The 24647-nt window shown below is 45.3% G+C and overlaps 1 protein-coding gene and 1 non-coding gene across 4 annotated transcripts in view; one reads left to right on the plus strand and one right to left on the minus strand.

Moving 5' to 3' along the window:
* Positions 1 to 3057: 3057 nt before the first annotated feature.
* Positions 3058 to 24647, plus strand: part of SNX10 (sorting nexin 10) — a 66986-nt gene continuing 45396 nt past the window's right edge. The window contains exons 1-2 of one of the 3 annotated variants that reach the window (XM_025873062.2): positions 3058 to 3198; positions 13595 to 13701. Coding sequence is in view for 1 of the 3 variants with exons in the window: in XM_025873060.1 (XP_025728845.1) it covers positions 3427 to 3554; positions 13595 to 13701 (235 nt within the window). In the remaining 2 variants the exon portion in view is untranslated. The other 2 variants (XM_025873060.1, XM_025873061.2) reach the window with 2 other exon arrangements.
* On the minus strand, positions 15857 to 16044 carry LOC112825346 (U2 spliceosomal RNA). Its single transcript, XR_003208658.1, has one exon. It is a non-coding gene; the product is annotated as a U2 spliceosomal RNA (small nuclear RNA).

The raw sequence follows: 24647 nt of genomic DNA on the forward strand, positions 1-24647 counted from the left end.
CATACTATTCAAAAAAGATTATGATTGTAAGATCAGAAGTCAAAATCCAAATTATGTGCAGTTTTGTTTAAGTTTTTGGCTCATATCCCTTATTGATGAGTGAGAAAAGCCATCTTCTGTACATTATATCTACCATGACAATGTTTCTCAAGAAGGCAGGACCATTTATGTAAATTTAAAGATAATGGGTTTTTAATGGGGGCACCCGGGTGGCTCAGTTAGGCATCTGCCTTCAGCTGAGGTCAGGATCCCGGGATCCTGGGATCGAACCCTGAGTTCGATCTGCCCAGTGGGGAGTCTGCTTCTCCATCTATGCTCTCTCTCAAATTAATAAATCAAGTCTTTTTTTAAAAAAAGAGTTTTTGATGTAATGTTCTGTATAGTATCGGCTAGTTATAATTTCTGAACACTGGGTCCAGGCCACTTCCATTTTTACTGTCTGTGGATTTTGCAATCTTCCCAGGGGATGGAGGAAGAACTCAGTGTTCTTTTGAGCTAGGGTACTGGAGGTGGCTTTCCTTAATATTTCTACTAAGGGTAGGTTGGAGATGGAAGAGATTAGAAAAGAGGTTCAAATTATAATAACAGTTATAATAAAATTATAATAATAAATATATTTATTACCCAGCACAGTTCCAAGAACTTTACCTGCATTATTAAAAAAATTTTTTTTGAAGTATTTTACCTTTTTTTCTAAAGCAATCTCTACACTCAACAAGGGGCTCAAACTCATGACCCCAAGACCAAGAGTTACATGCTCTACTAACTGAGCCAGTGAGGCGCCCCATACCTAGATTATTTCACTTAACGGCCACAACAACCCTAGGTGGCTGGTGCTATTCTTACCATACTTTTCCTTTTCTTTTTAAGATTTCATTTGTTTATTTCAGACAGAGACAGCGAGAGAGGGAACACAAGCAGGGGGAGTGGGAGAGGGAGAAGCAGGCTTCCCGCGGAGCAGGGAGCCCGATGTGGGGCTCGATGCGGGGCTCGATGCGGGGCTCGATCCCAGGACCCTGGGATCATGACGTGAGTCGAAGGCAGACGCTTAACGACTGAGCCACTCAGGCGCCCCTCTTACCATTCTTTTTCATATGGGAAAATGAGGCACAAAAGTTTAAGTTATTTTCCCCAAATCATATAATGAAAGGTGGTAAAGCTAGGGTTTAAACTCGGTTAACTGGATACCAGCAGCCACTGTCAGGCAGGATTTGGCAGTTAAAAGAATCTCTTCTTAAAAGCAATTTTATGGTGATTTTCTCAGCTGGCTAGGATTTCTTAAGCACCAGAAAGTCCTAGTTTTTTACCTGCCCACCGATGGTATAGCAAAGTCAGAACCTAAAAAGGTGGTGGTCACTTAGCTCCATTCCCTGGATTCAGGCTGCACACTACAATTTTCAAGCCTGCAACGCCATCCAGCTGCAACACCCATGGAGTGGATTAAAATACTCCATTATTGCTTCATTCTATTCTGAATTCTTTTCATATTCTTCCTCTCTGTTAGGGTCATAATTCTAACAGATATTTAAACGACTTCCTATAGACTCTCCAAAGGTTTTTTGCTACTCTGTCTACAGCTGTAAGGTTGTGCTTTGACAATAATACATTCAGAAAGATTTTAATTTTCCAGAATCTCTTGGGATCTTAGACATACGCTTTATTTTGTTTTCCAGTCAATGCTTTTCTTTGTGGAGCGAAGGAACAAGAATTTAAAAAATACACTTTAATTTGATTTTCAAAAGCGATCATGTTTACAGTTACTTTGTGTAATATGACTTGCGTGCGATTTTAGATATTAAATAGCAATGTTAAAAACAAGACAACAGGCCCCAAATGGAGTCAGTTATGCTAAGCCCCACATCACCAAACTGCGACTTCCTTAGTTTTAGTGTCTCCCAGAAATGGAATCTTAAACCAGTCAATCAGGAATAACCTGGTCTGCACTGGCTAGGGAATCTGCCTGATAGGCCCCGGCTAAACCCTAAAGGAAAATAACCTGACCGCAACCAACCCGCTTTTTGTTCCTATAACTTGTCCTGCTTCCTTCTGCCTATAAACTCTTCCATATTGTACAGTTCCTCAGAGCTTTCTATCTGCTAGTTGGGATGCCTTCAGATTCGTGTATTGGTGAAAAAAAGCCAATAAGATCTTTAAATTTACTGTTAATTTTTTTTTTTTTTTTACACCAGAGCTTCAAGATCCAGAGCTGCACGTTCAGCACCCAAGACGTTAAGACACTACTTTGTAGATTTAGAAGTTTTGTTAGGCAAAGTCAGTAGGTGTGGAGGATAGATAGGCACATTTTCAGATGGGCCTGGAATGCCCCTGAATGATAATCTGCAGCCGGCTCTCTAATGGGAAAATTTGTGCTTGAAAAATGAAGTATAAGGCTACGTTATTATTCTGGCCCGTAGGCATCCAGGAGCTGTTTAAGTGATTCTTGGGGTTTTCCATGCAAACAGGTGGGTCACACTCAGGCCAACGTGCCATTTGGGAAATGGTTTCCTGATTCAGGCCCCTTGGCAGATCTCATTTCTTTTCCCTAGAAGTTTTTTTACGAAAAAATTCAAATATACAGCAAAGTTGAAAGACCTTTACAGTAAACACCCCATCTGTCCACCACCTAGATTCTACCATTAACATTCAACCTTCCTTGTTGGTCACGTTATCTATCCATCTCTCTCCCCGTTCATCAATCCTCCCCCTCACTAAGGGGGCGGGATTAGCAAACTGCAGGTGGCTTTCAAGTGGTGATTCCAGAGGATGCCCCTTGCATACCTTCAGTTTTAGTGTGCCGGCAAGCGCCGGTATTCCCTCCCGATCTGGCGGACGCGGAAGGCGGAATCGGGGCTCCGCGGCGCCCCCCGGCGGCTGCACTGCCCGCTGCAGCCCAGCGCGCCGAGGGTGCGCCTCATCTTCCTCGGGCAGGAGGGCGGGGCTTGCGGGCGGCGCGGGGCCGTACCTGGACTGGGTGGTGCGGCGGCGGCGGCGGTCGGGGCGGCGGAAGCGGGAGGCCGGGCGGCCCCACGAGGTCTGCGGGCGCTGAGCGCGGGCGCGGGGCCGCTACGTGCGCGGGGCGCGCGGGGCTGCGCTCGGGTGCGCTCCTGGGCGCTCGCCGCCGCCGCCGCCGTGCCTTTGAGTCAGCAAACTCCGCCGCCTGCCAGCCCGCCGGCTTGGCCCTGCCCGGAGGAGCCGTCCGTAAGTGACAGGAGCCCTGCGGGGGAGGCCTGCCCGCGCACCGCCCGGGTGGGGGCCGCGGCCGAGGGCTGCCCTTTTCTTTCCAGAGGGCCCGCTGCCCCCAGGTGCTGCTGCCTGCGGGCTGGGAAGAGCTTGGGTCTCCCGGGATTGAAGCCGGGGAGCTGCCACCTTCCCAGCCGGGATGTGCAGGGGAGGAAGAAGGGGTCGGCCCGTTTGCCAGGGGAGGGCATGGGGAGTATTACGCCCCGATCCAGGGGTTCACGGCTAAAAAGACACCCCGGGGAGAGGGTGGGGCGGAGGTGGAACCCTGGATGCCAGAAAAAGTGGTGTGGCACCTTACACCAGGCCGGCTTTGGGTGGGTATTTTTTTTTTTTTAACCCATGAAAGGGGTAGCTTTGAGTTTAGAAACTGGGAAGGGTAGGCAGGGGTTTTCGTGGGATTGCGGGATCGAGGGAAGAGGCCCGAGAGAAAATCCATGTTGACTGATGATGATGATGACCAGGTTTGGTGCCTCGGGAAAGCAACAGCCTGTTTTTCAGTTCCGATGCATCATACTTCTGTGAGATTGCACGGGTTGTTGAGGGGAATGGTCACGGGGACGCAGGCAGCTGTCCTGCTTGAGGGGAAGGGCGTCTATTTCTGCGAGACACGTTTACTTGTAAGAGTGATGGAATTAGAAATTTAGAGCAGGAACGAGGCTTTCACGTGATCTCCTTCTAAGGACGGGGAAACTAAGGCCCGGGGAGGGGAGCCCTTCAGCCAGATGGAAGCAGAAACAGGCCTAGATTCCAGGGGGCTTCTGACTCCCATCCTCGGGGCGGGGGGCGGGCTTGGAATGGCGACCTCGCGGTCCTCCCCTGGGGCTGAGCGCCGCCGCGGGGTGAGGTGCACGCGGGAGAGAGCCAGCGAGAACCGACCTCAGCCCCAGAAGCGGGGTACCAATTACGTGGGGGAGGGCTCCTGCCGCCTCGGGCCGTCGCTTCCAGGGGTGGCTATCCCTCAGGCCTCTTTTGTTCTAAGCAGTGGTAGATTGAAGATCGACCCCTGGGCATGTTTTGGATAAAGGTACACAAAATACATTTAGAAGTCAGTATATGAAGATGTGAAGCAACGTGATTAGCACCGACTTCTATTGAACTGATCATCCTGTTTCTTCCGGTGGCCCGTTTCGCAAGTTCTCAGTGCCCACTGTACCGTTTCAATGGGGAGGAAATTGGTGTCGAAAGAGTGCGGACCTGCGCCTCACCAAGGGGTCTCTTGATTGGCACTCCACTTCTCTCTCCGCCACTGTGGGTTGTGCTGGGAACTTCCTCTTCTTTTACTTAGGGGAAGGCCTCCTGGAGCTTGAGATCCCAAAAAATAGATATAAACTGTCATTCTTTTCTAAATAAAAATGTGTTAATTAAAGACTCTTGTTTGTGTTCTAGACCGCAGTTTTTTACGTTGCTTTGGAGCACTCTTGATATCTTTTTTCAGCCTTAGGGTCTCTACTTTCATTTTAAAGGGTTCACTTTGTTAGTTAAGCTATTATGGGAAATGGCTTCTTTTTTCCTCTTTCGGTGTCATTGCTGTGGTTTAGCAACCGCTTGTGAAAGGCTTAGAACTGGTAGAGACAGGGTTCCAGCCTCTGTAGTCTTTCATTTCTAAGAGTGGCAAAGAGGGGCTTTTTGCCAAAGTCCGGGTTGACCCCCATGGAGAATACCCCAAATTTTAGACTGTTACCACCCACCTCTTTCTCTTGGTAAGGTAGTAGGTATGAGTCAGCATTTCTGCTCTCTTAGCCCTGTTCAAATAAGAGATAGTACAGGGTAGTGCTCACAGATTCTGGTTTCAGACTCATCACAGTTGAAGTCTTGACACAGTCATTTGCTAGCTAAGGTACTATCAGCAGGGCACGATAACTTATCCTTTATTCGGAAATTAAAAAAAAAAGATAGTGATAATCCTTCCCCCCAGAATTGTTAATAGCAACAGCTGACATTTATTGAGCTCTTACTATGTGGTAGGCATTGTGAGAGTTTTTATGTGACAATCTCATTAATCCCCACCACAAACTGATGAAGCAGATCCTATTTACATCTGGGAAAACTAAGGCATCAAGGTATTTAAGACTTCCCTAAACTTCACAGCTCACAATTTTAACCACTCAGTAAATGTGTTCCACCTTTCTAGAGTAGCTGATAATCATTTAGGGCTTACTGTAGGCCAGGCCCTGTTTCAAATACCCTATGTATGTTATTAACAGTCCTTGAGATTGGTACTATTTCTACTCCCTTACCCTCCTTTTTTTGTTATAGATGAAGAAACTGTCACAGAGCCCAGGGCAGACAACCAGTAGATGATGGAGCCAAGACTTGAACTGGGCAGCCTGGCTCTGGAATGGGAGGTCTCACCCAGTCCCCTGTGAATGTAGGGAAAGGGCTGAGCCAGGCCTCAATCAAGGGCAAGTCTTATTGGCACTTTCATTTATTTTGTCCTAAATAACTACTCCCTACTCCTAGGATCTGCAGGGGAGATGCTCTTAGTTCTGCAAGTGATTCAACTTAGCTTAAGGTTTTGTGATTCTGTGTATATTTGTTGTATTCTCTGTTATTTTTAATAGCTTGTGGTAGGTCTCTGTGATCTTGATCCTAGGAGTACAGAGATAGGCTTTAGGGGATCTGTGAACCCCCTGAAAATGTCTGATTTTATACTCATGTGCAAAGGTGCATTATTCTGGGGGAGAGAATCTATAGCTTACTTCCGATTTTTAAAGGGTCACCTGTGGTGGAAAGCAAAGTTAGAAATGCCCATTCTGTTCCAATAATCTCATTTTACAAATGAGGCAGCGGAGGCCCAGTGGAGAGGCAGAATAACTTAATCTGAACTACACAGCTCATTAGAAGTAGAAAGGGGGCTAAAACTCAGGTTCCCTGGTCTCCTCTTCTTTCCATCACATTCCCTTATCTCCCTTTGGAATAAGTGGTGCCAGGTGAATAAATTATGAGATGCCAAAAGACTCCCTCCTCTCCTATAAGGCTGCCACAGTGTTTGAGGCCAGCAAAGCTTCCTGGAAGTGCCTCTTAAAATAGAGCATCCTTTGGCATGTCACATTATTAACTGAACCACTTTACTGTGATTCAGAATGGGCATCGGCAACTCTGTAAAGGTATGAGCCAGGAGCATAAAAATTGAGGAGAAGATGGAGAGAGATTCAGAGCATGCATTGGTTGAGTCACAAAGAGGCCATGCGGGCCTCTTGGCAGAATTGTAGTGTTAAAACGTTTTTGCTGAGAGGTTTGTAAATTCAAAATTCCATGAAGTCTGAGATTTCTGTGTAGTGTGTGTCACTAGGAAGTAAGGCCACCTCCTGGCCAAAGGCTGATGCTCCAATGACTAAGCAAGACTAAAAGGTCATGAGATCTTTTTTTTTTTTTAAAGATTTTATTTATTTATTTGACAGAGAGAGAGAGACAGCGAGAGGGAACACAAGCAGGGGGACTAGGGGAAGGAGAAGCAGGGTTCACAGGGCTCGATCCCAGGACCCTGGGATGATCCGAGCCGAAGGCAGACGCCTAACGACTGAGCCACCTAGGCGCCCCAAGGTCATGAGATCTTTATGAGTTTAAGCCAGCCCTGTAACTTCCTTTAATTTTTACAAACTGATAAAGTTTACCTGGAAAAGTAGCTGTGTACTGATAGGCAATACATTTTGAAATGTATTGTTCAGCCAGATTTCCAAAATATATCCCGTAGGTCCAGGGATGGGGAGTCCAGAAATGGTTCTGTTGTGAAGACAGGAACTGAAGGTAAAGCCTTCAGTAAAGTCTGTTGAGACGGTTGCCTCACACCATTCATAAAAACACATTCCATTTAGAGTAAAGATTAAATGTCAAAACCAAATTATAGATATCAAAATATATACATAGATGGCTTTTAAAAATAACTTTGGAGTTATTTATTTATTGGAGTTTGCCAACTTTAATAAAACTCAGAAACCATGAAGGAAAATATTGATTTAACTTTATGAAACATTACACTTCTGTAAGAAAAAAGATGTCATGAAGTTGAAAGGCAGATGACAAATTAGTAAAGCAAATAGTTGCAAAATATATAACAGGAATGGAGTCTTAGAAATCAATAGAAAAAAAAAACCAATAGAAATATGGGCAAAGGCTATTAGGTAATTCACATGTGTATATAAAAATGTTTATTAATGACCAGATCAGTGATCTGTTCCCTTGCATGTTCTTCCGCTGCCCCACTGACCCCTCCAGTTGGTAGCTCCTCGGCCCATCCTGGGTCCTCTTTTGTTTCTCCACGCTTTCTCCTGAGATGTTTTTGTGCATACGAATTATCTGGGAAACTTGTTAAAGCAGATTTCTGGGCCTTTCTTCCAAATAGTCTAATTCAGTAGGTCTGGAATAAGACCTGGGAATCTGTATCTTGATTCGCACGTGATCCAGGTGCAATGACAAACACTGGACCAGCGGTTTTATTCATTTCTGTGACTTTAAACCATCAATTCCTGGATGCTGATGTCTGGCTCTCTTGTGAGCTCCAGGATTATGTAGTTCACATTGAATCTGACTCCTTGGATGTGTCTCAGACATTTTAATTAATTTGCCCAACACTATTGATCATTCCCTCCCCAGTTTTGTAGGGCCGAACACCTAGGCAGTTTGGGGGCCCTCTTTAAGAAAAAGAACACAGCATTGTGAATGCAAAATGCAGTACAGGACCACGGAGGTGTCTGTGTAGACTGTGGCCTCAGAAGCTGGAGCTTCTTTAACTTCTTGGTCATTCCTCCTCTGCTCCCCACTCTCCTCCTCCTCCCTTGCCCATCTGAAGAAATTATTACTGCCATCTGCCTGTTTGTCCAGGCTAGCACCCTGGAGCCATTTCTCCATCCCACCCCCACCCAAGCCAGCTCAAGGTCTTGGCTGATTTTCCCATCTGCCTGCTCTGCTCCCTGCCCCAGCTCCCCGTTAATCAGCTTCTGATCCCGTCTCTCGTTCCACTCTGCTCCCCTCCAATCCAATTTCCCAAATCAGCCAGAGTAATCTTTTTTTTTTTTTAAGATTTTATTTATTTGAGAGGGAGAGAGAGACACAGCATGAGCAGGGGGGAGGGGCAGAGGGAGAGGGAGAAGCAGGCTTCCTACTGAGAGGAGAGCCCTATGTGGGGCTCTATCCCAGGACTGTGGGATCATGACCTGAGTCCAAGGCAGACGCTTAAGGGACTGAACCACCCAGGCGCCCCCAGAGTAATCTTTTTTTTTTTTAAAGATTTATTTATTTATTTATTTATTTATTGGAGAGAGAGAGAGCGAGGGAAGGGGCAGAGGGAGAGAATATCCAAGCAGACTCCTGCTGAGCATGGAGCTGGAGGAACCATGAGATCATGACCTGAGCCGAATCAAAGAGTTGGATGCTTAACGGACTGAGCCACCCAGGCGCCCCCAGAGTAATCTTTTTTAGAACATACATTGGAACCTGTCATCCCCTTGATTTGTCAGCCCCACAGTGTGGACTGGATGGTCCCTGCAAATGGCCGAAACCGGTGGCAGGGCCCTGAGTGTGGGGTGGATGGCAGAGGGTTGGGGTGGGGGTCACACTATATGAGCTTGACCTTTTGGAGACTGGTTTCAAAGAAGTGGGGGTGCATCTGGAGAGGCACACCCACCTTGTCCACTACTGCTTGTTTGGTTCTGTCCCAGTTTACCACCTTTCACTGAGAGAACCTGGGTGCCAGGTGAAACCTGTGGAGTGCAAGCAAAATGGGGTGGATGTCCCTTCATGCTTTGCTTTTGGATGCGTTCCTGTGGTGTTTTGATGTTAGGTAGTAAAATCAGACTGTTTAACTAGTTTTGGGGAGGAAAGGCACATTCTCTTTTAAGCCAGGTGGCCTCTGGGTCCTCCTGTTCCTTAGAGAACTAATAAACCTTGGTGAGAACCCACAAGCCCATGGCCTGGGGAATTCCAGATCCTCCCAGGGTTTCTGCTAATTCCCTAGGGTGCGAGTGGGAGAGGGCTCCCCTGCTCTCTCGGTTTTACCTTGGTGTCAGCCCTGACATACTGGTGAAGGAATCTGTGCTACCATTCAGTGGACTTACCTAGGTTAGGGAGAAGTCGGCCCGTGCGGCTCCTGACCTACCCTCTCTCTGCCTCTGAGCCCTGTCCCTCCCTCCTCACTTTCGTCTGAGCTGCAGGCTTTTCCCTCTATGACTATGGCTACTCCCCAGTTCCTTCCTCAAACTTACAGACCCAAACAGTTCAAAGTGTAGGCGCTTTGTGTGTTAGGAACCTCTGCTCCTTAGGACTTAGAAATACAAACACGCAAAGAAGAGTTTTCTATTACCTGATAATTTTCTTCCCTTACTGACATAGCAGCTGTCCTTATTGTAAAGTGGCATTTGGAAGAGCTGGAGAGAAAGGAAAAAAGGGGAGAAGACAGTTGTCCTTGCAGCAGCTCTGGGTTCCCAGCTGGGTTGGGGGGTGGTGTTATCATAGCTCTGGGTTCTGGTATCTCAGAGCAGGAGGCAGAACCTTTTTATCAGCCACCTATGGATGAACAGACCCCGAGAATCTGGCCTCCTTCTGCTTGAACACACATGAAAATTCCTATGCCAGGTAATCAGTGCAGTGATTTACAAGAAGGTGCAGACTGGATGCTGGTTTTTTCTAGTCAGCTCATTTCCCTGACAGCTGAGAAACCTTGAAAAACTGTGACCTCTGTTTTGAGAACTTTGCTAAACCAAGTCTGTAAACAAACACGTGTCAAACGCCCTTGGATTACAGTCAGCTCTTTGGCAAATAATTTAAGGAATAATAACTTTGGTATTTTACTTACTTATTTACTTTCTTACTTTTTTATTCATTCATTCATTCATTCAAGACTCATTTATGTTTATTATTTATAAATCATAAGAGATTTTTTTCACTTATTAAGGGTATTTCACCCACTTTAAAAAGAACTTTCTATCTGGCTTATCTTCACCGTCTTGGATCAAGGTCAGGCGTTGGGCATCCCTGGGGGAATGATTTGCTGCAGGCAATGGCCAAGAGTTTCAGAGCATAGAGATCTAAAATTTTCTGCTTCTGAAAATACTACTATTCCATGTGACAAAACAGATACTTGAAGAGAACATTTTTTTTTTTAAAGGAGCAAGTGCTCTGTGATCCCGAGGAAGAGACCTCAGCATTTTTACCTCCAAGGTCTTGGAAAAATCTAGGATGGCTGGTAGTGAACAGTGACAGTGGCTGACACAGCAAGCCCTAGGCACACACCTCCACGTTTGCTCTTTGCAACAGATCCACAAAGTAGGCAGGTGTCCCCCTTTTTACAGGTGAGGAAACCGAGGCACAAAAAGGTTAAATACTGTCCGTTGGCAAAGGGCAGAGTGGAAATTCACAGCCAGGCTGCTTGGTGCTGGACAGCTTCTCTGCTTTCCGGTTCGCTGGGCCTTCCGGCTCCTCTTAGGGGGAATCAAAGGTAAAATCTCCCTTTTCGGTTGGCCCTCACCTTACTTGCCAGTCCTTCATATCTGGACTGATGTAACTTCGGGCAGATTTGAACTTGACCAGTAGATCACAATTCCCGATGTCGCTCTTCTCAAAAGCAACCAAGTTTCTCACAAGTGAACAAACCTAAGTAGCACTTCTTTGTGACAGAGGCGGCCAGCTCGGTGGGACGCTTGTTATTTCCAGTGTGTTGCAATGCTTTTCCTTTCTGAAAGGGAATTTGTCACTCGGTTTGGAAGAGGAACATGTAATGCTCACTTTTGTCTCGAATTTGCCTACCCGTCCCCTGTTCTTCTCTCAGTCCCAACTGTTCTCCAAGTGCCTGAAGGTGGTTTTGTGTGGATATCCTACATCACCTCAGCATGTTCCCACCTGACCTCGTCTTTCTCGCTCAGCTCTGAAAACAGGCGTCCCCTTTCCAACTTCTTTCTGCCGGTGACCAGTCTTTTTCCAGTCACCTGCCTGCTGAGTCATCCTTGACTCCCTTTTCCCCATCATGCTCTTGTCCAAGTTTTTCTCATTATGTACGTATTTTTAAGTAGACTTTTTTTATTTTACATTTTTAAATTTTATTATGTTATGTTAATCACCATACATTACATCATTAGTTTGTGATGTAGTGTTCCATGATTCATTGTTTGTGCATAACACCCAGTGCTCCACGCAGAACGTGCCCTCCTTAATACCCATCACCAGGCTAAGCCATCGCCCCACTCCCTCCCCTCTAGAACCCTCAGTTTGTTTTTCAGAGTCCATCGTCTCTCATGGTTCGTCTCCCCCTCCGATTTCCCCCTTCATTTTTCCCTTCCTACTATCTTTTTTTTTTTTAACATATAATGTATTATTTGTTTCAGAGGTACAGGCCTGTGATTCAACAGTCTTACACAATTCACAGCGCTCACCATAGCACATACCCTCCCCAATGTCTATCACCCAGCCACCCAATCCCTCCCACCCCCCCCACTCCAGCAACCCTCAGTTTTTTTCCTGAGATTAAGAATTCCTCATATCAGTGAGGTCATATGATACTTGTCTTTCTCTGATTGACTTATTTCGCTCAGCATAATACCCTCCAGTTCCATCCATGTCGTTGCAAATGGCAAGATTTCATTCCTTTTGATGGCTGCATAATATTCCAGTGTGTGTGTGTGTGTGTGTGTGTGTGTGTGTGTGTGTGTGTGTGTATACCACATCTTCTTTATGCATTCATCTGTTGATGGACATCTTGGCTCTTTCCATAGTTTGGCTATTGTGGACATTGCTGCTATAAACATCAGGGTGCACGTACCCCTTCAGACCGCTATACCCTTTGTATCATCCTTTGTATCATCCTTTGTATCTTTGGGGTAAATACCCAGTAGTGCAATTGCTGGGTCGTAGGGCAGCTCTATTTTCAACTTTTTGAGGAACTCCATACTGTTTTCCTTTTTTGTTTTTTTTTAAGAGCAGTTTTAGGTTCACAGCAGACGTGGGGGAGAGCACAGAGAGATGCTATATACTGCCAGCCTTCCCTCCCCCATCATCCCCCAAAGTCCACACTTTACATCAAGGTTCACTCACCGCGCTGTACACCCTATGGGTTTTGACAAAGGTCTGACATGTGTCCACTATTCTAGTGGCCTATAGAATAGTTTCACTGCCCCCAACACCCTCTGTGTCCTGCTTCTTGTTACTTTCAAGTACTTTTCCATCCCCCCCGCTGCTCACCTTGGGTCCATGATCTCTCCTGCAGGCCAGAGCATCCTAGCAACCCCCTGGTGAAGTCCCCAGCCTATAATTTCTCTCCCTGTCAATCCATCCTCCACCCCATCCCCAGATGAGTCATTGCCATCATGTCATGGAAACTCACTCATCCCTGCCTTCCAGCAGGACTGTTCAAATTCCTCCTCTTATCCTTCAGGGGACTTTCCCATCCTAGATGCCCATAGGAAGCCTTCTAGACTTATTTCCTTGCAATATTCTACCAACATAGCTCCTCCACTCCTGGGGCGCTGGATCTCTAGATCTCCAGAAGTGGTACTGCTTCTTAATCACCTGGTCCTGTTTTCTGGGCTTGTCCTAATGCAAGTGTCAAGGCCTCATCAAGCCCCACCTTGTCCATGAAGCCTCTCCCTCTCCATTCTTGCCGGTAGCCTTGTTATCAGTGCTGTCTTTTTTTTCCCCACATACAGTGAGCTTTGCATTACGAGTGAACTGTTTCATATCTGTGTCTGGGCATCTTTAGGTCATAGAACTCAGAGAGTGTAACTTAACCATTAAAAAAAAAAAACAACATGCTCCTCACCAAGACCAGACCTAGAATGTCACACAGTAGGTGCTCAGTGATTACTTATTGAACTGAATTGTCATTGTCTCCTATTCTTAGAGGGTCCTTTAGAGCCCTTGACACTAAAGAGGTCTCTCATGGGAGGGTCCTACCCTTCTCTCAGTATTACTCCTTTCTGAGGATGAGAAAGGCATGTCTAGATGTTCGGCTGCTGGCTCTCCCAGGCTCAGATACAGATAGAACTCTGCCCCCACCTCACCTCCCTAAAGCATTTGAGACATTAATAACTCATTTTATTGGTTGCTATCTTTCACGCATTTATTTCTAAGGATGTAGCACGGATGCCATGCTGGGCATAGGGGGTCCCTGTGGTAAGGGGGGCGGCTAGTTACCTGGCTTCCGATCCTGGCTCCTTCACTTCCTTAGCCACATGACCCTGGGCACGGTCTCCTTATTTGTAAAATTGAAGTACAAGTATCTCGAGGATTAGATGAGATAATTCACGTTACAGGCCCCTCACAGTGTCTGGCACATAGTTAGCAATCTGCTGTTTTTACTTTGATTACTATTTCTGATTATTAGTGGCATAACTAACGTTACTTCCCATTCTCATCCTTCACCATCCAGTGGAGGTAGGTCAGGAGGAAAGATAGAAAACAATAGAGGAAGACGTGTGGTCTTGAAGACATTCCCCTCTGGGCTGTTGCTGGCTAGAAGCTTTCTTTTCTTCCAAGGTGAGTGACGAACCATGGGTGAGAGGAAGAGGGCTGGCAGGGGAGGTAGGCCCCCTGTTCTTCTGCCCCGCCTCCCAGCCCATGTGGTTGTGCTGCTTTGAAACTTGATGGTGATGCAGATGTGGAGAAAATTAGTTGGGACTAATTCAATCAAATTTAATTGACCCAATATGTATTGGGCACTTACTATATGGCAGGCACTCTGCTAAGTGCTTGGGTTATAAAGCGTGAATGATTTGGACAAGGTCCCTGCCCTCATGGGACCTTTGAGAGGACAGATAATAAACAACAATCTATAGATTAATAGATAAAATAATACAGACTGTGATAAATCCTAAGGAGAAAATAAAAAGGCAGAGCATTACTGGGGGAGTTTGCTTTAGTGGGTGGTCAGGGGAGGCCCCTCCGAGGAGGTGGCATTTATTTATTTATTATTACTTTTTTTAAAGATTTTATTTATTTGAGAGAGTGAGAGAGAGAGAGAGCATGAGCAGGGGAAGGAGCAGAGGGAGAGGGAGAAGCAGACTCCCTGCTGCAGGGAGCCTGATGCGGGGCTCGATTCTGGGACTCCAGAATCATGACCTGAGCTGAAGGCAGACGCTTAACCGACTGAGCCACCCAGGTGCCCTAGGAGGTGGCATTTAAACCAAGACCTGCAGGATGGGAAGGAGCCACCATGGTCGGTTGGGTGGGAAGGTGGGAGGGGCCATCAGAGAAAATAAGAGGCCTGAGGTGGGAGTTTCAGAACTGACCTATAGGGCAATTAGTCACCATGAGTGTGCAGAGGAGTTGAGACAAGGTGTTGGTTGGAGAACCAGAGGAGTGTGCTTTGTAGGGGTTGTGCAACTATAGACCATGTCCTCTGAAACAGTGGTTTTCAAAAAGTTTCTTTCATCAATACATTTGAGGGGGCGTGCAGTGACCTTCTGGGGTGGGACTGTTGAGGGGTTGGTGATGGAGAATGCTGTGTGAGATTTGGAAAGAACCCTCCAGGATTTGGATACACCTTACTTTCTCCCCTTCCTCAAAATAAGCCCTGCTCATCCTGATCCACTCTGAAGCCATGGAATCTTGGGAACTTTTATTTTATTTATTTATTTATTAAGATTTTATTTATTTGAGAGAGAGCGCACAAGCAGGCATTAGGAACAGAGGGAGAGGGAGAAGCAGACTCCTTGCTGAGCAGGGAGCCCCGCATGGGGCTCGATCCCAGGACCCTGAGATCATCATGACCTGAGCTGAAGGCGGACACTTAACCGACTGAGCCACCCAGGCGCCCCTCTTGGGAACTTTTACATCTTTGAATTTTCAGTTAAATTTGTGAGGTCATATAGGCACACTGTAGAACATGGAATTCTGTCAATTGGTGAGAACATTGGCATGGGCATTTGAGGATGAGTCACTGTTTAATTGGATCACTGTGTGACCCACTTAAATAAATACTGTTTTTTGAATAGAAAAGTTATTATTCGCTTTCTTTTGAAATTATTTAGAAATGACTTTGGAGATGTCCTTTAAGATTTTAATGCATGTGGGTGTTGTCCTTTTGTTAAGAGAAGAGGTACAGGGGAGAGGAGAGCAGTTTCCGGCATTTAGGAGCCCTCGGTTTGAGTCTGGACCACACGGTGTGGCTTTCGGTGGTCATTTATCCTCTCTGGGTATTGGTATTCTCTTCTGTAAAATGAGACAGATAAGTTGATTGCCTCACCAACTGTCATGGGACAGTGCTTTCTAAACTGCAGAACGTTAGAGAATAAAAGTTACTTTAAAAACCTTAAATTCCATGTGTGTGCATTATGGCTAATAGCATTTATGGCCAGGATGTAATTCATGACCATAGAAAATAACTTTTCACTGCTTATAGCTGTTTGGTTTCTGGAATAATCCAAAGGAGAATACTTTTATAACTTTGCAGTAGGAATGGGCTTTCTAAGTATGGTACAAAATTAGAAGCCATAAGGAAATGTTTGATAGAATTCATTACCTAAAAACAGTTGGCATAGCAGAACCCCCATGAGCAAAGTAGAAGATTACAAATCAGAAAAACATATTTGCATTTTATATCATGTATTAAGGATTATTTTTCCTAATATGTAAAAAACTCCTACGAATCAATAAGGAAAAGAACAAACATACCATAGGAAAATGGTCAAAGGATATGAAGAAACAATCCATAGAAAATAATTTAGTGGCTCCTAAACACATAAAAAATGCTTGACCTCACATGTAATTTTTAAAATTCTGATTAAATTGCCCTGAAATATTAACACATTTCACCTATCTGGGATTGACAAAGATAAAAACATTTTGCACTTGATCTTAGCCAAAAGGCCGAGAAGCGATAAAGATAAAAACATTTTGAAAACCATCCATGTTAGGGAGTTAATGGGAAAACAAAACTCACACATACATGTGTGGTGAATGTGTATTAGTTTCCTATAGGGGCCACATGGCCAGTATCTGTCAGAGTTAATAATTCACATGGTCTGGCTTGACTCAGAAATTCCACTTAAAGAAATTTGTCCTTGAGATAAAGTCACAGGATTCACTGTTTACGTGGCAGGAGTGTCTATCCGTGGGAGCTGGTGAACATGAGTTACGTTACATTTGCACAGCAGAGGAGGACACAGCCACTAAAAGAGAACAGGGATGCTCTGTGGACAGCTGTGGAGCAGTCTACATGGTTAAGTAAAGAGCGAGGTGTAGAAAGGGCCGTAAGTGAGTCTACCGTTTACAGGAAAGGAAGGGGGGAATAATAAATATGTGTATGTGTTTGCATATGCGTAAAATAGCTCTGGAGGGATACTAAAAAATGACTAAGAGGAGAAAGAGGGAGAGTTTTTATTATTATAGAATAATATATTTTGTATTTTTTACATTTTGAAAGAAGTGTTATATTTTAAGAATTAATAAATATTAAATATGGAACAAAAAATAGAAAATAAAACAGTTGTTGAGATAGGGACTGAACCTACCTATAGGTTCATTAGCATTGTGTTTGATCCCCAGATTATTAAACATCTTTATGTGTCCACCAGTATCACAGTTTGGGGCTATGAAAAGGGGAGACATTCTTTCAAAGAGCTATTGGCCATTTTGGGCACACAAGACTGATGTACACTACAATCAGAGGCCAGTGGAAGGATCATATAATCAAGCATTCAGGAGCTGGTGCAGCTGAAGTCTGATGGGGATTCAGTTCAGTTCCATATTGGTCAGGGGAGCACTGTGTTCAAGACATTCATACAAAGACTGTGGTAGAGTAATGGCCCCAAAGATGTCCATGTTCGAATCCCTAGAACCTGTGAATGTTTCCTTGCATTCAAGGATGGATGTGATTAAGTTAAGGGTCTCGAGATGAGATTATCCTGGGTTTTCTAGGTGGGCCCAGTCTAATCACATGGGTCCTTAAAAGCAGAGAACCTTTCTGGCTGTGGTCAGAGGGAGATGTGCCCACAGAAGAAGAGTCAGAGAGATGATATGTGGCTGGTTTGGAAGATGGAGAAAGGGGCCAGGAGCCAGGGAACGCTAGCAGCCTCTAGAAGCTGGAAAAGGCAAGGGAACAATCTCTTCTTCAGAGCCCCCAGCCTGGCAGATGCCTTGATTTTAGCCAAGAGAGATTGGTGTTGGATTTCTGACCTACAGAGCTGCACGATAATAAATCTGTGTTGTTTTAAGCCACAAAATTGATGACAATTTGTTACAGCAGCTATAGGATATGAATACAAAGATGATGTAGAAATAACCCTGAAGCCTTGCTCTCCTAGGTTTTTTAATGTAGGAGGGAAGCGATGACGAGAATCTAATCAATAATCATGCCACGCCAATGTGGAAAGTGGCATGAAGATTTGCAAGGAGCTGTCCATGAAGGGGCTGGGGAAGGCTTGGGGAGGAGGGGCTGGCTGGGTTGTGCCATGAGAGGCAGTGCAGCTTGCTGGTTGGGAAGAAGGACTCTGGTGCTGACTGTGGCTTGAATCTTGTCGCTGCCTCTTCCTAGCTTATGGGGCCTGGAGAAAGTCAATCTCTCTGTGCCTCAGTTTTCTAATCTGTAAAGTGGGGATACTAATAATGCCTCTTCCAAGGGCTGTTGTGCAGAGTCAGTATGTTAGTGTGTGCTAGGTGCCTGGAGTGGTTCCTGGCCATTCCAAGGGCGTGGGAGTGTTTGCTGTTGGTATTTTGCCCTAATGGATGGGTAAGGCAAAGGCAGGCAGAGGGCAGTGGTGGAGCATCTGGGGACAGCACGCCCACCACTCCCAGTTGAGTGGTGGGAGCCCCGGTGGCGAGAAGGAGTGGAAAGCCTGTTTAGGAGCATGGAACCAGATGATGGTGGCCTGGGGACCTGGCCTACAGAGCATCCACTTAGTGCCCTGGAGGATTCAGCAGGTAGGCTGACAATGAGTAGAGCAAGGGTGCTGATCAGATTTCTTTAAGTGGGGAGGCGGGTTTGGTTTCTGAGCCTGAACTCCAGAGTCTTCTTCCCACTTCCCTTGTCTTTTCTGTCTCCTCACAATGAGCGGCCTGACCTCTAACCAAGATGATCATCTTCATTACCCTCGGTGCTCCCTCTGCCACCCTGCAGGATTTGGATTCAGGAGCCACCATCTAGGATCTTATCAGTACTAGATAATCAGGGTTCAGGGTCTCTAGAGAACACTCTGGTATCGATAGTTGGCTCTTCTGTGTGGATACTCATAGTCACCTACTTCTTCAAAGCCCGCTTTCAGCCTCTTCTGTGTCCCCATAGATCGAGGAGCAGAAACCTGACCTATGTGGCTTCAGCAGCTCCCCACAGGCTAATGGCCGGGCCTCTCCCCGTTGTCTTTCAGAAGTCAGCTCCCTTCTGGCCATTTGGGGTCTGTGTCCTCTCAACATGTAGAGCTGGTTCTTGAGCAGATGAACCACCAGAACCTTCGGAGTTCTTGGAGAGAATGATCCTGAGGTGGGGCATTGGAAGCAGAAATGGGAATCTGAATTTTCCAGACCAGCTGCCTGGTCCCTGTGTGTTCCCCCTCTGCTTTTTGGAAATGCCTCTTTCCTCACAGCTCAGATTCCTCCTGCAGACTCTGTGATGCCCAGGGCCTCTCAGGGAGCTGTCTCTGAAGTAGGGGGTCCTCAGTGCATCCTTCCTTCCCATTCCCCGAGAACTCCATGCTCTTGACCCATCTCATCCTTCTGCCCCTCCTTCTCACTTTCACTTTCACCCCCTGAAAATTTAGATGTTAGAGTGTCAGTCTTTCAAGGCCTCTCCTCTCCTACATTATCTGAGAAGTGAACTTGTGCAAAGGGACGGGTAGGTGCTAATGAGTGTATTTATTATGATCATGTGAGGAAACGCCCAGACCTGTCTGTCCTTGGACAAGTCATCGCCTCCATTAGGTGTCTCTTCTTACCTGAGAAACAGAGACCATAGTACTTTCCCGCTTCACTGGGTTGTTGTGACTAGGATATCACTCATTCATGTATTCGTTCACTCATCCGTTTCGTAGTCCTCGAGTACCTACATGGTGGCTGGTGTAAATTAGTGATAAAACTGGCACAGTGCCCCCCCTGCCCTCGGGGAGACAGATCCCAAACAAGAGACAGTAGCATGTGTGTTGACAGCATATGGGTACGAGGTAATGTCTGTGACAGGGCCAGGTCGTCATTGTACATGGTGGCCTTCGGGTAAGCCGGACAGAGGCCTTCTGGTGAAGCAGCAGTCTGGGCTCCCGGTCTCCTGGGTTTCTGGGTGGTGGGTGGGGAAACATCTGCAAGTGCTTTGCTTTTCCTTTCTCTATCCCACAGTGGAGGTTCTCTTTTCCTCTGCCGGGGCTCTCAGCTGGCATCTGGGTGGTGTTTGGACGGGCGCCTGGCCTTTCCTGTCACTGCCTTCTCAGAACGAGGCCAGGAGGAATGGTCCTCCTGACAGGGGAGCGCGCGAGGTGTGTTCCCTGGACACAGGGCTGCCTCCTTCTCAGTCCTGTGGGAAGCAAATGATGGAAGCTTTGGTCCCTCTTGACTTTATTATAGTTGCCAGGAGGAGTAACTGGAGATTTAGGACCATTGTGATAAAGCAGTTTGAGTTGCTTACAATTATATTCTGAGGAAGCTCAAGGTGCTCATGGTTGCACGTAGGGCTGGCTGTGGGTCACTTCATTCAAAGTGGAGGCTAGTTCTTAAGAATGTAGTTCTGAAAACTTTCACGTGAGGGCTCATGCAGGGCCCTTGCGATCATGACCGTAGCTTCACATCCCTTCTTCTTCCTGAGGGAACAGGCTTGGAGTGACTCCACCCGCAGGTGGTAGCCGACTTGGGAAACAGAACCTCTTTTTCTTTTATACACGGTGCTGCGTCTTGCGAAAGGGCCAAGGATTTATATGAAGAAGATACATGAAGCACACATAGGAATCAAGATTTAGAAGTTAACTGGGAAAAGGAGGAAGATGCTAGTTGTGTGTGTGTGTGTGTGTGTGTGTGTGTGTGTGTGTGTGTGTGTACGTTCACAGAAGAGGCATAAAGGGACATCTTTGCAACATTTTGGGAATCCTGCAGTTTCTCTTTCTCAGTCCTTCCTGTGGGCTAACTAGAATACCACTTAGCAGATATATGATCATTTAAAAATTTTTTTTCTTATTGTAGTAAGAACACTTAATATGAGATCTACCCTCTTACCAGCTTTTTTTTCTTTTTTCTTTTTTTTCTTTTAAGTAGGCTCCACGGCCAGCATGGAGCCCAACGCAGGGCTTGAACTCATAACCCGGAGCTCAAGACCTGGGCTGGGATCAAGAGTCAGATGCTTACCCGACTGAGCCACCCAGGCGCCCCTTAACAAGTTTTTAAGTGTGCGGTGTGGTATTGTTACCAATGAGTACCATATTGAACAGCAGCTATCTAGATTGGTTCTTCTAGCAGATACTTGATCGTGTTAGAACCTGTAAGCTGATGTCTTTCCTCCCCAAGGCTATTGTTTCACTCACCTGCAGTACTTTTCTTGGCTAAGAGGTTGCATAGCTGGGTTCTCCAGGATTGTTCTTCCCGGCCGGGGAGACCTGCCGTATCTGTGACGCTCTGAAAAGAATATTCAGAGGAATTCTATACCTATAAAGATTGCATGTTAAAAAAGGGTTAGATTGTGTAGGGCTTTCATGAATTTGGGGCTCTACCAAATCAGTGTGGTTAAGTTTGTTTTTTCCCCTATCCTGAGCATTTGTGTAACAAGACCCCCTCTCCAGATTATCTCCACCTCCTCTCTCCTCTCAGAGCCCAGTGTTCACCTGTGGTATAAAAATAAAAAACAAAACCCAAAAATAAATAAATAAATAAAATAAAATAAAAAACATTGCAAAGTTGTAGCTGTCATCAGACTGCTAATCAGACCCTGAGCCCTTTAAAAACCCAATTTTTTGACGGGTAGCAAATGTAGTTTTCTTTTTAAAAAAGTTACTCCTTTTTTGTCTTGTTGGACTAAAATCGCTTGCTGTGGATATGTTTTCAAAATATAGTCCTTTCTCAAATACTATCTTTTTTGTTTGGTTTTGTTTTTTTTTAAGTTGGCCCCATGCCCAACATGGGGCTTGAACTAATGACCTTGGGATCAAGAGTTGGATGAAGCTCTGCTGACTGAGCCAGCCACGCACCCCAAAATATAGTCCATTCTCGTGAAGGACTCAATGCTTTTACTGTTTTACATTTTAATATTCTGAGTGACTATAACATGGGATGGTGCTAGGGCTTGCTTAAAAGATTTTGCTTAGGGTCGCCTGGCTGGCTCAGTCATTCAAGCATGTCTCTTGATGTCGGGGTTGTGAGTTCAAGCCCCACATTGGCAGTAGAAATTACTTAAAAATCTTAAAAAAAAAAATTCAGGGGCGCTTGACTGACACAGTTGGTGGAGCATGCAACTCTTGATCTTGGGGTTGTGAGTTTGGGCCCCACGCTGGGCCAAAAAGACAAAAAGATTTTACTCTGAAACCCTTGGAATTTTCCTTGTGACAGTGACTTGTGAAGAAGTGCTGAGATTTAATAACTATTTTTTGTTGTGAATATAGTTTCCTTTATTTCCAGTTGCTTTCAGTTTCGTAGCTGAGTGTTAAGAAAATAGCCTGTGAACGTCATGTGATTCTGCTTCAAGTGTTTTGAGAAAACAGATATTCAAGGAAGGGACTTAGAAAGCAGATTAAAATAGCAGGAAAAAGAATCAGAACAGCAAGGGGGGGTGCGCCTCGCTGGCTCAGACGGTGGAGCATGCGACTCTTGATCTTGAGGTTGTGAGTTCAAGCCACACACTGGGTGTAGAGATTACTTAAAAATAAAATCTTTAGAAAAAAATTATTTAATTAAAAAAAAGAATCAAAGTAGAAATAAGCCATATGTAGTGGAAAGAATCAACCACAGGGAATCAGAAACATGATTTATTATGAGTGATGTATTGATTGGGTGGATGAAGTGTCCAGCTCTTGTACTGCCGTCTTTCAGATGGGAAGATGATACTGTGTCTCACCACTGGGAGGTTTTGTGTTTTAGGTCCTCTTCCAGTTCTGCCAAGATTGTTACCTTGTCCCTGAGAATGGGCAGGTAGCGTTGTGGTGGCCACACATGGATGTCCACTGGGCTACCTGTGCGTGGTGCAGTGCCCAAGTGGCTGGCTGATTTCTGAGTACTGTTTATTTTTTATTTATATTTATATTTATTTTTATTATATTTATGTTCATGCAATTGGTGCAAATGTGTATGGAGAACCCATTATGTGCCTGGTACTGTGGTAAGAGGTCAGATCCTAAGTAAACAAGCACAGTGAGGACCTGAGCTGTCTCTGAGCTTACAGTTTGGTGGGGAGACAGACATTAATTCAGTATTGACGCAAGTAAGGGTAAAAATATCAATGTGACCAGAACTACAGAGGAAGATGATGGTGCAAAGGAAGTGTAACTAGGGGGGTTTGAATTTGCTGGAGGGAGTTAGGGAAGCTCCTCTGGGTTAGTGAGATGGGGACCAAGATCGGAAAAATGAGCAGAGGTTAACTAGGCAGGTGGGTTTGAATTCTAGCATTGCTCTTGGATGAATTGGTGACCTTGTGATGACCTTGAGCAAGCTACTTCACCTCTCAAAGCCTTAGTGTCTTCATCTATAAAATGGGTGGTTGTGGGAATCCAGTGAGGCAGTACACATAATATACTCTGCACAATGCCGGCACATAGCTGACACTCCGAAATAGTAGCTGTTTTTATTATTGTCCCTGTTTTCTGTTCATTTGGAAACTTTGAAAAGATACTTGTTAAATTTTTTTTCCCCTGGTTAGCAAGAGCCACTAAATATCTGAGGATACTTAACTTGGAAAATGGAAGTCTAAGGGGAGATTTATTGATGGTCTTCAACGAGGCCAAGTGTCCTTGGCATCTAGGTCGTGGGGCAGGCTCATACAAAGCCGTACTGCTGTGAAGTCAAATTCAGAATGGGGCTGCCTTGGAAGCAACTGTAATGTGCTGAGACTTTAAGACCCAGTATTGTTAGATCACATCTCCTACATTTCTATTTCTCATGGCAGTCAATCTTGAGTAGCCAGGCTAATGCTTATTTTCCGTACCAATACCATATTGTGTTTGCCCAGTGATTTTTGCTACAGTGTAGTTTTGCATGGATATTTTTTATAGCTAAAGGTGTAGTGGTTCCTGTGCATCCTTTGAGAATGGCAAGTTTTGCTTTTCTCTCTCTGCTCTGGGACATATACATACATACACAGGTATATGTATACAGTCCAGCTTTTTACTGCAACAATAATTTTTTGCATCTTTCATTGTTCTTAGATTTTGAAGGAAAAGGTACCAAAGATTCAGCCACTGAATCTTATTACTTATTGCACACTTGGTAAGTGCTTTAAGTACATTACATTATCTGATTTAATCCTCATCCTACGAAACAGGCACTATTAAGAATCCTATATTCCCCCTGCAAGAAAACGGAGGACCAGAGAAGTTAGGTCACTTGTCCAAGTTCACACAGCCATGAGTGGCATGGTTGGGATTTGAACCCAGATGTGAATGGCTCCAAATCTGAGCTCTAAACACTTCCATGCCTTTTGAGCTAGTTATCGAAGATTATCAAACCACTGTGTCAGCAGGATAGATATATGTCAGAAGATTGATTAGACTTACCCAGTCAGGAGAAAGGCTTATGAAAAATGTCCATGGCCTCTGAAGGGCATGGGGAAGCTTGTTGAATTTACATTTATCCACTAAGTCAGTGGAAGTGGATATTGCAGTGATGTCCTTCTGGATTAGTTTCCTGATCATTATAAGCCTTGGTTTTACAGTACGGCTCTTAAGGAGCACTAGTGTATATTAACCAAAAATTAAAGATGCGGATGAGTATTAGGAGTTTATACTTAAGATAACATTTTTGCTTCTTCCTCCTTCTCACCCTCTCTGTATCACAATTCCTGTGTTAAATAGCTTTTGTGTCTTCGGGTCAACCATGATTTGCTGCCTTAAAACTCTTTGGGAACTGCTTCCCATCCATTCAGACGCAAGGGAAGGATGAATTCGATGTAAATAATGTATTCAAAAGTGGGTGTAGACAATATGGGTGGAGTTGGAAGGACATATCCAGGGGACCTTTGGCCAACGATGCTGCTGGCTGTCAGTGCCTGATACCGCCACCGACTTTGATGGGGCCTGTCTGGGCCAGGCTGAACTGGCTTCCAGACCCCCGCTGCATTTGCTCCAAGGTTCCTGTTTTATTTGTCTGCTAATGTGAGTCCTGCCTCAAAAATTAAGTGTGGTTTTTGACGGATCAGAACTGGATACAAATACAGCCTGATGTGTTGGCCAGGGGAGGGAGAAATGTCAAAACACTGCTGGGGGGAGGAAGGGTAGTGGTCTCTTCCCCAGGCTTCGTTTCCTTTCCTAGTAATTGGCTTTTCCTGATTCAGCAGAGGAGGAATAAAGATGTCTGGGGGCTCCAGTTTATTT

This window comes from Callorhinus ursinus, unplaced genomic scaffold (assembly GCF_003265705.2).
Source record: "Callorhinus ursinus isolate GAN/ISIS: 27379988/994484 unplaced genomic scaffold, GSC_fseal_2.0 scaffold12, whole genome shotgun sequence".
Classification (NCBI taxonomy): Eukaryota; Metazoa; Chordata; class Mammalia; order Carnivora; family Otariidae; genus Callorhinus; species Callorhinus ursinus.